Source organism: Coregonus lavaretus (genome assembly GCF_964263955.1).
Source record: "Coregonus lavaretus genome assembly, chromosome: 4".
NCBI classification, from domain to species: Eukaryota; Metazoa; Chordata; class Actinopteri; order Salmoniformes; family Salmonidae; genus Coregonus; species Coregonus lavaretus.
The window spans coordinates 18,200,500-18,215,171 of record NC_139991.1 but is presented as its reverse complement, the minus strand read 5'-3'; the positions used below and the strand labels follow the sequence as shown (position 1 = coordinate 18,215,171).

General features: G+C 41.7%; 1 protein-coding gene across 1 annotated transcript in view; it reads left to right on the top strand.

Annotated features, from left to right (window-relative positions):
* Window positions 1-12,230: 12,230 nt before the first annotated feature.
* LOC311128147 (muscarinic acetylcholine receptor M4-like) overlaps window positions 12,231-14,672 on the top strand; it is a gene marked incomplete at both ends in the record, with an annotated part of 142,771 nt that continues 140,329 nt past the window's right edge. The window contains 4 exons of the mRNA XM_084160130.1: window positions 12,231-12,538; window positions 12,657-12,715; window positions 12,818-13,001; window positions 14,494-14,666. Coding sequence (XP_084016256.1) covers window positions 12,407-12,538; window positions 12,657-12,715; window positions 12,818-13,001; window positions 14,494-14,666 — 548 coding nt within the window. The remainder of the gene's footprint in view (window positions 12,539-12,656; window positions 12,716-12,817; window positions 13,002-14,493; window positions 14,667-14,672) is intronic.

Below are 14,672 nucleotides of genomic sequence, written 5' to 3'. Positions count from 1 at the left end.
ACTCCCCCTTGACATCTCTTGCTCTACTTTATTCCTTGCCTTAGCATATGACAACTTCTTCACTACTTTTACCCTGGAAGCCTCAACCTGCTTCTCTCGCACGGGACATTTCAGATACCCAGCCCCTTTGCCACCCCTACAATTAGCACATACCACTACGTTCCCCAATGCTACACATTCCTTTGTCTCATGCCCTTCTGCACACTTCTCACACCTTGGAACCTCCCTCCTACATACTGCTGCCACATGCCCATCAATTTGACACCTGTAACATCGTAATGTATTCGGCACATAAGCTCATACAGGATAACTTATATATCCTAACTTCACTTTTTCTGGCAAAGACTCAACTTCAAAACTCAAAAGAACAGACAATGACTCTTCTGTTTCCCCACTCTCGCCACCATGTTTGCGTCGCACCAAACGACGAGCGAGTTGTAGACACAAATTAGCTAGCTCCACTTTTCACGTGGAGTCTTGACCAATCACCATTCCTATACACGCAAAGGTTCTGATCTCCGTGAAATCAGCGACATTAATAAAAAAAAAGCTTCATAATAAAAGTCACCCGTTTACTTGAACACAATATCAGAAATTGTAGTATATTTTTTGTCTGTTTCAAGATGCGTTCTGTTTCTCTGATCCTCCCCTCCCCTTTTCATGCTATTTAAATAGGTATTGAGGATTCGAATATTTATTTAAAACAACATGTGTAGACTAACAGTGAAATGCTTACATACGGCCCTTCCCCACAATGCAGAGAGAAAAAAAGAGAAATAATAGAAAAATATTTAAAAAATAACACAAGGAATAAATACACAATGAGTTACGATAACATGGCTATATACACGGGGTACAAGTACTGGATTATAGTTGAGTTCTGGTGGTTATTTGTAAATAGGTCTCTGCCAAGGTCGGTAAATTAAATTAAATATGTAATCAGTACATGTTCAAAACGTTATAATTTTAATAAGGGGTCATCTAAATGTTTATTAAACAATAATGTTAAATATAAATACATTGAAAAGGAATTAATGATTGACATTTTAATATCTGGAAAAATAGTTTAATTTCCAATCCACTAGATGGCAATGTCCCCAATGCTGCTCCCCGTCAGGGCTCTGAGGATTCTGAAAACAAAATAGGCTCTTGAAACGCATCTGTGCATTGGTAGATGCGCTGTACATTGTTATAAACAGTTATTACACTGTTAATATAACTATTATTGACTGTTATAAACACATATTACATTATGAATGTGTGGTCCTGTAAAGCATGGCAATTACACCACCAGGGTTGTGGGTTCGATTCCCGGGGCAACCCGTATGTAAAATGCATGCATAAATTACTGTATGTCCCTTTGGCTAAATGGCATATATTATTATCACATTGTTAAAACAGACCTACAATGTGAAGGTCTTTTGCGTTTTCAAGTGAATATTTGTGTGGAAAGTTTACATCAATTGGAAAGGCAGAACAGTATCTGTTTAATTATTACCGTATTCAAAAGTTGTGGACAGAAATGTGGGTAGAAATAAATAAGGGAAGGGTGTAGTCAGTATTAAGCAGTGATCTACTATAACACAGGGTATAATGTAAAGTTAAAATAAAATAATAACAAATACATCTTGTTCTTTTTTAATTCAGGTTTTATTAAGTCAGGCTAAGTGCAACAGCACTGAGATCCCCTCTGGAACCAGAACTGACTTCAGTATTACTGAACCGATAGACCCCCAACTACTGTACATACATAACACACACACACACACACACACATATACAGTGGGGAAAAAAAGTATTTAGTCAGCCACCAATTGTGCAAGTTCTCCCACTTAAAAATATGAGAGAGGCCTGTAATTTTCATCATAGGTACACGTCAACTATGACAGACAAATTGAGAAAAGAAAATCCAGAAAATCACATTGTAGGAGCTTTAATGAATTTATTTGCAAATTATGGTGGAAAATAAGTATTTGGTCACCTACAAACAAGCAAGATTTCTGGCTCTCACAGACCTGTAACTTCTTCTTTAAGAGGTTCCTCTGTCCTCCACTCGTTACCTGTATTAATGGCACCTGTTTGAACTTGTTATCAGTATAAAAGACATCTGTCCACAACCTCAAACAGTCACACTCCAAACTCCACTATGGCCAAGACCAAAGAGCTGTCAAAGGACACCAGAAACAAAATTGTAGACCTGCACCAGGCTGGGAAGACTGAATCTGCAATAGGTAAGCAGCTTGGTTTGAAGAAATCAACTGTGGGAGCAATTATTAGGAAATGGAAGACATACAAGACCACTGATAATCTCCCTCGATCTGGGGCTCCACGCAAGATCTCACCCCGTGGGGTCAAAATGATCACAAGAACGGTGAGCAAAAATCCCAGAACCACACGGGGGGACCTAGTGAATGACCTGCAGAGAGCTGGGACCAAAGTAACAAAGCCTACCATCAGTAACACACTACGCCGCCAGGGACTCAAATCCTGCAGTGCTAGACGTGTCCCCCTGCTTAAGCCAGTACATGTCCAGGCCCGTCTGAAGTTTGCTAGAGTGCATCCAGAAGAGGATTGGGAGAATGTCATATGGTCAGATGAAACCAAAATATAACTTTTTGGTAAAAACTCAACTCGTCGTGTTTGGAGGACAAAGAATGCTGAGTTGCATCCAAAGAACACCATACCTACTGTGAAGCATGGGAGTGAAAACATCATACTTTGGGGCTGTTTTTCTGCAAAGGGACCAGGACGACTGATCCGTGTAAAGGAAAGAATGAATGGGGCCATGTATCGTGAGATTTTGAGTGAAAACCTCCTTCCATCAGCAAGGGCATTGAAGATGAAACGTGGCTGGGTCTTTCAGCATGACAATGATCCCAAACACACCGCCCGGGCAACGAAGGAGTGGCTTCGTAAGAAGCATTTCAAGATCCTGGAGTCTCCAGATCTCAACCCCATAGAAAATCTTTGGAGGGAGTTGAAAGTCCGTGTTGCCCAGCGACAGCCCCAAAACATCACTGCTCTAGAGGAGATCTGCATGGAGGAATGGGCCAAAATACATGCAACAGTGTGTGAAAACCTTGTGAAGACTTACAGAAAACGTTTGACCTGTGTCATTGCCAACAAAGGGTATATAACAAAGTATTGAGAAACTTTTGTTATTGACCAAATACTTATTTTCCACCATAATTTGCAAATAAATTCATTAAAAATCCTACAATGTGATTTTCTGGAATTTTTTTTCTCATTTTGTCTGTCATAGTTGACGTGTACCTATGATGAAAATTACAGGCCTCTCTCATCTTTTTAAGTGGGAGAACTTGCACAATTGGTGGCTGACTAAATACTTTTTTTCCCCACTGTATATACAGTGCCTTCAGAAAGTATTCAGACCCCAATACTTTTTTCACATTTTGTTACTTTACAGCCTTATTCTAAATTGTCCCCCCCCCCCCCCCCCCCCCTCATCAATCTACACACAATACCCCTTAATGACAAAGTAAAAATAGGTTTTTATAAATTTTTGCAAATGTATTAAAAATAAACAACTGAAATATTACATTTACATAAGTATTCAGACCCTTTACTCAGTACTCTGTTGAAGCACCTTTGGCAGCGTTTACAGCCTCAAGTCTTCTTTGGTATGACGCTATAAGCTGGGCACACCTGTATTTTGGGAGTTTCTCCCATTCTTCTCTGCAGATCCTAAAAGTCTACTCCTGAGTGGCGCAGTGGTCTAAGGCACTGCATCGTAGTGCTAACTGTGCCACTAGAGATCCTGGTTCGAATCCAGGCTCTGTCGCAGCCGGCCGGGACCGGGAGACTCATGGGCGGTGCACAATTGGCCCAGCGTCGTCCAGGGTAGGGGAGGGAATGGCCGGCAGGGATGTAGCTCAGTTGATAGAGCATGGTGTTTGCAACGCCAGGGTTGTGGGTTCGATTCCCACGGGGGGCCAGTATAAAAATAATAATATGTATTCACTAACTGTAAGTCGCTCTGGATAAGAGCGTCTGCTAAATGACTAAAATGTAAATGTAATCCTCTCAAGCTCTATCAGGTTGGATGGGGAGCATTGCTGCACAGCTATTTTCAGGTCTCTCCAGCGATGTTCGATCAGGTTTAAGTCCGGGCTCTAGCTGGGCCACTCAAGGACATTCAGAGACTTGTCCCGAAGCCTCTCATGTGTTGTGTTGGTTGTGTGCTTAGGAAGATTCACCTGTTGGAAGGTGAATCTTCACCCCAGTCTGAGGTCCTGAGAGCTCTGGAGCTGGTTTTCATTAAGGATCTCTCTGTACTTTGCTCCGTTCATCTTTGCCTCGATCCTGACTAGTCTCCCAGTAACTGCCGCTGAAAAACATCCCCACAGCGTGATGCTGCCACCACCATGCTTCACCGTAGGGATGGTGCCAGGTTTCCTTCAGACGTGATGCTTGGCATTCAGGCCAAAGAGTTAAATCTTGGTTTCAACAGACCAGATAATCTTGTTTCTCATGGTCTGAGAGTCATTTAGGTGCCTTTTGGCAAACTTCAATGCTGCAGGCATTTTTTGGTACCCTTCCCAGATCTGTGCCTCAACACAATCCTGTCTCGGTGCTCTACGGACATGCACTGTCAACTGTGGGACCTTATATAGACAGGTGTGTGTGCCTTTCCAAATCATGTCCAATCAATTGAATTTACTACAGGTGGACTCCAATCAAGTTGTAGAAACATCTCAAGGATGATCAATGGAAACAGGTTGCACCTGAGCTCAATTTCGAGTCTCATAGCAAAGGGTCTGTATACTTATGTATACATTTGAACTTTTTTCTAAAAACCTGTTTTCGCTTTGTCATTATGGGGTATTGTGTGTAGATTGATGAGGAACATTTTTTATTTAATCAATTTTAGAATAAGGCTGTCACGTCACAAAATGTGGAAAAAGTCAAGGGGTCTGAATACTTTCAGAACGCACTATATAAAGAGACACAGCAATACTATTATGGCAACAGTATTGGAACAATGTCTGTCGTGGAACTATTATTTTCAATGTTCAAAACCAGAAACAGAAAAGGGCTCTTCTACTGAAAAATACAGAAAAATACAGAAAATAACTCAGATGTGAACACCTTCCCCACTCAATGATGAGCTCTGTACTCACTGTAAAAGTGTAGGATGGCAATAAAAGAAATACAGTATTTCAGTCTTCAGGACTGTCCAATAGTGTAGGGAAAGAATATGATTGAAGTTAAGATGCTCCATCATTCTTGCCAATGCAGATTAGTCGAACAAGTCTGAGTTTTTAGTGTTGTAATACTGTAGCAACTATTTGACAGAAGGTTGTACGAATGGGGCTTTAGAGGAGAGACATGGTAAGTAGTGAAACTAGGCTGACCAGGACCTCTCAGCCCTCCTGTCCAAAGTCCTCCATGAACTTCCTGACCTTGAACAAGTCCTCCGTGTTGACTTTGGGTCTCGTGGAGGATAGTGAGCGCAGCATGTCAGTCTGGAGGGCAGAGAGACACACCGAGAGGACGAACAAAATCATAAGCATGGTTCAGCAATTACACAAATGTGAGAGTCAGTTTACAATGCCTGGACGTGTATGTTGAAACAGCATGTTCCAGTATGTTTGTGAGAAGTGAATGTGAATGTCAGTGAACATAGTGAGTGTGTCTGTGCTGTGAATGTGTGTTTCTCACCATGCCGATAATGGGCATCAGCAGCTTGTCATTAGGCACATCCAACCAGGTCAATTCTATGGCAGCCGGGTCCCCAGGCGAGCACGGGGTCGGTCATCCACCATCAATTGACTGTTGGCACGGGATGGCCCTCGCACTTAGAGTACCATCACAAAACAATAAACTATCTTGAATCTCCTCAACAGTAGAGAAAGCAATACACCTTTAGTGTGATGTACAAGAGTCGACTGCAATAGAGTTACTATATCATGTGTATAAATGACCTTTTTCAAGTGTGTGGTTGACTGCACTTTCCCGACAGGCTGCATGAGGGCATCTCGTACGATGATGCTAATGTCAGCCCCAGAGTAGCCTTCTGTCTTTTTGGTGAGCTAACGCAGGTCTGCGTCACTCAGGCTGTGGGTCGTGTTGCCCAGGTGCAGCCGGAACATCTGGGACCTAGCGGACTCCTCTGGGTGAGGGATGTAGATACGCTTCTCAAACCTGACGGTAAAATAATGCACTGTTGAGAATGGTTGATAAGGACTTTATTGTATCCGTTGTTTTTTTGTTGTTGCTTGAACAGTACAACACAAAACATTTCACATTTCACATCTATTGTTCTACAAACATTGCAAGAAAAATGTAGCAGAGTTAGTCCTGAGAAATTTAAATTAACCACCCTCCATGTTCCAACACACAAACTCTGGAAATCAAGGGTGTGTTTAGTTTTATAAAGATGAATGACAAACCACACACATACACACGCGCACACACACCGTGACCTCTGACCCCTGTGTTTAGTTCTGACCTGCATGCCGTCGTGACTGACAAAGAGGCGGGTGTCTGCTGCGGTGGCCATCTGCAGACAGGTAGCTCCGCCCCACACGGGAGACTTCCTTATAAGGAGGGGGAAAGAGGGTTCTCACTGCTCTGGTAACAGTCACTGAACACGTCGGCCTCACCCTACTAGAATCTGAAGTCAAATGTCTACTGTTTGCTGATGATCTGGTGCTTCTGTCCCCAACCAAGGAGGGCCTACAGCAGCACCTAGATCTTCTGCACAGATTCTGTCAGACCTAGGCCCTGACAGTAAATCTCAATAAGACAAAAATAATGGTGTTCCAAAAAAGGTCCAGTTGCCAGGACCACAATTACAAATTCCATCTAGACACCGTTGCCCTAGAGCACACAAAAAACGATACATACCTCGGACTAAACGTCAGCGCCACAGGTAACTTCCACAAAACTGTGAACGATCTTAGAGACAAGACAAGAAGGGCCTTCTATGCCATCAAAAGGAACATACAATTTGATCTGGCTAAAAATATTTGAATCAGTTATGGAACCCATTGCCCTTTATGGTTGGGACGTCTGGCGTCCGCTCACCAACCAAGAATTCACAAAATGGGACAAACACCAAATTGAGACTGCATGCAGAATTCTGCAAAGATATCCTCCATGTACAATGTAAAACACCAAATAATGCATGCAGAGCAGAATTAGGCCGACACCTGCTAATGATCAAAATCCAAAGCCGTTAAAGTCTACAACCACCTAAAAGGAAGCGATTCCCAAACCTTCCATAACAAAGCCATCACCTACAGAGAGATGAACCTAGAGAAGATTCCCCTCAGCAAGCTGGTCCTGGGGCTCTGTTCACAAACACAAACAGACCCCACAGAGCCCCAGGACAGCAACACAATTAGACCCAACCAAATCATGAGAAAACAAAAAGATAATTACTTGGCACATTGGAAAGAATTAACAAAAAAACGGAGCAAACTAAAATGGTATTTGGCCCTAAACAGAGTGTACACAGCGGCAGAATACCTGACCACTGTGACTGACCCAAAATTAGGGAAAGCTTTGACGATGTACAGACTCAGTGAGCATAGCCTTGCTATTGAGAAAGGTTGCCGTAGGCAGACCTGGCTCTCAAGAGAAGACAGGCTATGTGCACACTGCCCACAAAATGAGGTGGAAACTGAGCTGCACTTCCTAACCTCTTGCCAAATGTATGATAATATTAGAGACACATATTTCCCTTAGATTACACAGACCCACAAAGAATTTGAAAACATTGATCAACTCCCATATCTATTGGGTGAACTACCACAGTGTGCAATCACAGCAGCAAGATATGTGACCTGTTGCCACAAGAAAAGGGCAACCAGTGAAGAACAAACACCACTGTAAATATAACCCATATTTATGTTTATTTATTTTTACTTTTTTACTTTAACAATTTGCACATCGTTACAACACTGTACATAGACATAATATGACATTTGAAATGTCTTTATTCTTTTGGAACTTGTTGTAAGTGTAATATTTAATGTTCACTTTTTATTGTCAATTCTCACTTTTGTTTATCCATTTCACTTGCTTTGGCAATGTAAACATATGTTTCCCATGCCAGTAAAGCCCCTTGAATTGAATTGAGAGAGAGAGAGAGAGAGAGAGAGAGAGAGAGAGAGAGAGAGAGAGAGAGAGAGAGAGAGAGAGAGAGAGAGAGAGAGAGAGAGAGAGAGAGAGAGAGAGAGAGAGAGAGAGAGAGAGAGAGAGAGAGAGAAACGCTGAGGCACATATCTGTATGATATGAAGACAGTGCGCCCCGGCGCTCCAACTGACCCCGACAGTTGAATTTGTGATGAGGAAGACTATATCAGGCCTACCAGAGTTACTCCTATAATCTAACAATACATTGCTTATCTTTATACAAAATATTATGATAGAAAATGAACTAATTAGACTCCTTCTGTACGTCTATATCTGTATAGCAGACGCAGTAGCCATATGGCAAAAAAATGCATGTTGGTGTAATAGCATGCCACCGGCACATCTCTATCTCTCTCTATCTTTCTGGGGTTAGGCTTAAGCTTCTCTTCCTTTATATAGGCTATATATATACAGTACCAGTCAAAAGTTTGGACACACCTTCTCATTCAAGTGTTTTTCTTCATTTTTACTATTTTCTACATTGTAGAATGATAGTGAAGACACCAAAACTATGAAATAACACATATGGAATAATGTAGTAACCAAAAAAGTGTTAATCAAATCAAAATATATTTTCTATTTGAGATTCTTCCAATAGCCACCATTTGCCTTGATGACAGCTTTGCACACTCTTGGCATTCTCTCAACCAGCTTCACCTGGAATGCTATTCCAACAGTCTTGAAGGAGTTCCCACATATGCTTAGCACTTGTTGGCTGCTTTTCCTTCACTCTGCCGTCCGACTCATCCCAAACCATCTCAATTGGGTTGAGGTCGGGGGATTGTGGAGGCCAGGTCATCTGATGCAGCACTCCATCACTCTCCTTCTTGGTAAAATAGCCCTTACACAGCCTGGAGGTGTGTTGGGCCATTGTCCTGTTGAAAAACAAATGATAGTCCCACGAAGCACAAACCAGATGGGATGGCGGATCGCTGCAGAATGCTGTGGTAGCCATGCTGGTTAAGTGTGCCTTGAATTATAAATAAATCACAGACAGTGTCACGAGCAAAGCACCCCCACACCATAACACCTCCTCCTCAATGCTTTACGGTGAAAACTACACATGCGGAGATAATCCGTTCACCCACACCGCATCTCACAAAGACACGGCGGTTGGAACCAAAAATCTCCAATTTGGACTCCAGACCAAAGGACAAATTTCCACCGGTCTAATGTCCATTGCTCGTGTTTCTTGGCCCAAGCAGGTCTCTTCTTCTTATTGGTGTCCTTTAGTAGTGGTTTCTTTGCAGCATTTCGACCATGAAGGCCTGATTCACACAGTCCCCTCTGAACAGTTGATGTTGAGATGTGTCTGTTGCTTGAACTCAGTGAAGCATTTATTTGGGCTGCAGTTTCTGAGGCTGGTAACTCTAATGAACTTATCCTCTACAGCAGAGGTAACTCTGGGTCTTCCATTCCTGTGGTGGTCCTCATGAGAGCCAGTTTTATCATAGCGCTTGATGGTTTTTGCGACTGCACTTGAAGAAACGTTCAAAGTTCTTGAAATGTTCCATATTGACTGACCTTCATGACTTAAAGTAACGATGGACTGTCATTTATCTTTGCTTATTTGAGCTGTTCTTGCCATAATATGGACTTGGTCTTTTACCAAATAGGGCTATCTTCTGTATACCCCCCCTTCTTGTCACAACACAACTGATTGGCTCAAACACATTAAGGAAAGAAATTCCACAAATTAACTTTTAAGAAGGCACACCTGTTAATTGAAATGCATTCCAGGTGACTACCTCATGAAGCTGGTTGAGAGAATGCCAAGAGTGTGCAAAGCTATCATCAAGGCAAAGGGTGGCTATTTGAAGAATCTCAAATATAAAATATATTTTGAATTGTTTAACACTTTTTTTGGTTACTACATGATTCCATATGTGTTATTTCATAGTTTTGATATCTTCACTATTATTCTACAATGTAAAAAATAGTAAAAATAAAGAACAATCCTTGAATGAGTAGATGTGTCCAAACTTTTGACTGGTAGTGTATATTTATTAAAATGTTAATATCATACAGTGGACACGTAAGCCTATAGAGCTGTGCATGCACGCCGTAATACATGCAGTGCTCAAATCTCTGACAGCTGAACTGTGAGGTGGACAATTACTGTTTTAGGAAAGTAGCCTACAAAACAATAAAAAATTGGCTATAAAGTTTTGCATATGCTACACATCGAAACACAAGGAATAGTATTTTTGTCATTTGTTATAGGCTGTTTTTAACGACACGTAAATGTAGCTCATTTGCCCAATATCCCTCGTTTATTGATGAGGGATACAGGTCGGATCTGAATGCATATGGAGGTCCGGTAAATTTCTCAAAAGTCCGGTAAATTAAATTCTTCCCTATCATGTTGTCCGGCGCTAAAATTTCCTAAAGGAAACTCTGAAATGGCATATTGTTTTTATGAAAATGTTAGAATATTCGCATGAAAATCTGTCGCCAATTGGATGGAAACCTAGCTAGTGCGCTAGTCCAGTGTCACTTTGATTATGCCTGCACATCATGATGGTTCACCAGCAGCCCCAAACGTCTAGATAAAGCTACCAGCCAAACAAGCTTGTAAGAATTGTACTTAAACTCCCCCCAAATACTCATGTGGAGGTTGAGCATGTTTTCGTCTCTATCTCTGTAATTTGTCTGTATCTATGTAATTGTATATGTATTTATGTTTTTTAAAAATAGGGACCACAATGGAAATAAGTCCCCGACTTTATTGTGCAATCCCGGTGACTTTTACAAATCTTTGTGTATATGTATTTTTTTTACTGACAAATAAAATCAATCCAAACTGTGAAGCGGCCAAAAGGTTATGCTTGATCAGCATCCAGTGTTTTAGTAGAAACCTTGTTCTCTTTGAGATGAAAGCTTTTTATTAACCATTATACCACATATGACAACCATAAGGTCCATTATTGTGTATTTTATAAACCGTTTGGACGAGGACCTGGATCCTATGGCTCAGACCCAGTTTGGAAAAGTCTACGTTGTATAATCATGAACCTCTGTGTATACATGTTTTCTGTAAAACATTTAGAAATAGCGATAAATGTAGATGAACAATACATTGCTTACTTTAAAGCAAAAGTTAACCTTTGTAAGCTAGATATTTCTTGAACTGCAAAAAAAGCTCCCGCTTTTGTGGCGCCCACCTATGTTCCTGTGTTCAACTAGTAAGGCCTGATGAGCTGTGGCAGGTCTGGTCTGGCCAGCTGGCTAATGTTTTGAAGAACATAGCTAATAGCTAGCCTAGCTACACTGCTAGCTTGCTAACCACAGTCGGTCAACACAATATAAAAACATCGGAGAAAATAAAACATCATTATACGAGACAGTTTCAGGTGCTAGTAAAAGTCGAATATATGTAAATAGCTAAGTCGACGAGAAAATCCAACCGAAGCAGTGGGAAAAGGTAGGGACATGGTCGAGTATCGCTAATGTTAGCTAGTTAGGCCAATGCAATGCCTTGTTGGGGATGGTTGTCAACGCTAGCTCTTGCTTGAGTTGGACAAACGCTGGCACGTTAGCTAGCTAGTTTATTGGGAGACCGGTAGTTACAGATTGTAACACAAGATAATGTGATTTAACCCAAAATAGTATACTGGTAGTTACAGGCCTGGGTGTACAAAATGTCGTCAGAGATTTTTCAACTAACAACTTTAACCTGTTATATTGGCGATACTATCTTCGTCTTCCAGTAATGGCCCACATTTGTTGGGTTAAATCACATTATCTGGTTTAACAATCTGGAGTTAGGAGACAGGTAGTTAACTAGCATTTCAAAGTTTCATGACAGCCTGTTTTCGTTTTGTTTCTCTGTGTTTCAGTTTTAATGTCTGAACCCACACCACCAGTTGTTTTGCCATTAACGTTATGTTATGTTGTAACGTTAATTCTGTAAAACGAACAGATTTTCATTATTCATGCCACCAATGGCAACATTGTCATCAGCAGTTCATGGCTGTTAACAAATGAGAACTGCAGTGATAAGGTAACTAATAATACATACATACAATTTAGTTAGCTACTTAGCTACAAACATGGTTCTGTCATCAACAGCTGGATTTCATTATGCCATGTCAAGGTAAAGGTGTAGACTACAAGCTAGACTCCCCTCTAGACTACAGGCTGGCCACAGACACACTTTCATATGGCCTTTGCTTAGACCCTTTGGTGACTGAGACCAACAAACACCAGTGTGAAGGAGAGGGAGGAAGGCCTGATCTTTGAGATGACTGTCTACCCAAAGAATTCGGTGCAGATCTTATCTGCCCGGGAGTGTGGGGCCCGCGGCCTTGGCTCCCAGCGCCTCCTGCAGCAGCTTGTTGAAGAGAAGACCCGGCGGATGAAATGGCAGAGTCAGGTAAGGAGCATCCTTGGTGAGGCATGGATGGAAATCATGGAAATTGTGCAATGTAACAAGTTTAACTGAAATGAGTGGGGACTTTTTTTATGTTCTCTTTTTATTTGATTTTCCTCAGAAAGTGGAGTTGCCGGACAGCCCTCGTTCTACCTTCCTGTTGGCTTTTAGCCCGGACAGGTCAGAATGACGTCCCTTAAAATGTTTTTTGTCTGGAGGAGGTAGAAAGACACCAAGACTGGAAGATTGTATGTTAACTGTTAATGTTTTCCTTTCATATAGGACCTTAATGGCCTCAACTCATGTCAACCACAACATTTATATCACAGAGGTTAAGACAGGGAAGTGTGTTCACTCTCTGTTGGGCCATCGCCGCACTCCTTGGTGTCTGACCTTTCACCCTACCATCCCTGGTTTGGTGGCTTCGGGATGTCTGGATGGAGAGGTTCGCATCTGGGACCTGCACGTGAGTGGCTGTCATCTTCTCATGCAAAGGAGCCACCATAGACTTAATTAGATGACTCATCTTTTGGAGATTCTCCTCGACTCCTCCTCCTCTCCTCCGTGACCTGGAAACCGATAAGTGGTTGAGGACGGTGTCAATTAATTAGTAGGCGAATGGAAGAGTTTGCGCACTTCCTTGATGCAATAGAGTATTCCACTCAGAGGCTAGAGCGGAAGTGTTTTAAAATCCGCAACACCCCCTTTGAATCAGCTGTTGTTTTCTCGAAGGAGAAAAGCATGCACACATTTAATAAGAATACGGCACTTATTATTTCTTATTCTTATTAACTATAAAATGTCTTGCACAACTATTTATATTTGTTTTTATCACTTTACACATTTATTTTGTGATTCCATCCCTGTAAATGTAATTTGCCTTATGGAGTGGGGAGTCTCATTTCACACAAGCTCATTTGTTCCCTCTACTCGCCTCCGCTCCTCGATTACCTTTGAACTTTTTCAAAAGCAGGACAAAGGAGAGGACACGAGGAGTTTAGCAAAACCAATTGAGATTCTCCATTTTTATCTGTCCCATCTTCAAGAGCACGGGCAGCGCCAGTGAGGCCATCTCTATTTTGAAGTAGTCAATTTTTTTAAAATAAGGTCTGTGTTTCGTGTAGGCTTACCCTGGCATGACGTTTTGATAACCGTGTAAATCTCTCAAGGACAAAGTGACTTATCAATATATACGCCTGTATTTATCCCCCCAAAATTAAATGCTAATTAGCTGCTGATGTGGCCATCATAAAGAACTACAAATGCCATGATGATCTGGACGAGACTGCCGAATCTAGGCAAAGGTAAGAATCTCTGGATTAACTATCTAATGTTAGCTAAATGTAGTAATTAATAAATTGTTAACATTTCTTTAAATTGACAATTCTGTGAACTGTCTTGTGCAATTTTTAAGTTGTCATAATACCTGTTAGCAAAGGTGTCAGCTAGAGATTATGTGCAGGAGCTTGCAGGGATTTGTAGTTTTGCATGATGTGTACTTTGATGCTAATTAGCATTTTCGAATCTGAGCAAAAAATGAAGCAGAGTATATTGATAAAAGTCACCTTGTCCGAGAGAGATTTACACGGTTATCAAAACGTCACACCAGGGTAAGCCTACACGAAACACAGCCCTTTAAGTGTTTCTAAAATCCCCTATGGGGAAAAATGAATGGTGGAAAAACTATAGGAACCAATTCCCTGTTTGACTACTAGGTTTTATGGGTACTATGACACCTCCATTGTGGGGCTCTATGGCAGTATCCATGCAAAAACGGGTTATATCCAACTAGAGATCTCCAACTATCTCTGTGTGTGGTGCTGGTGTAGGTGTCCATGTACTCTCTTGCGTCATCACAAGTTTTACTCTTTACCAACCGATTTCCTTGCACTCGCTTGTGCATAATATTGTCACTAATCTTCTTCTTTTGTACATTGTGTGGCCCCACTGAATCCAAGGGTGGCAGTGAGAGCTGGTTCACTGAGAGCAATGCGGCCATTGCCTCCCTGGCCTTTCACCCTACTGCCCAGCTCCTTCTCATAGCAACAAACAATGAGGTTCACTTCTGGGACTGGAGTAGGAGGGAGCCATTTGCCCTGGTCAAGACTGCCAGCGAGACAGAGAGAGTCAGGTCTGA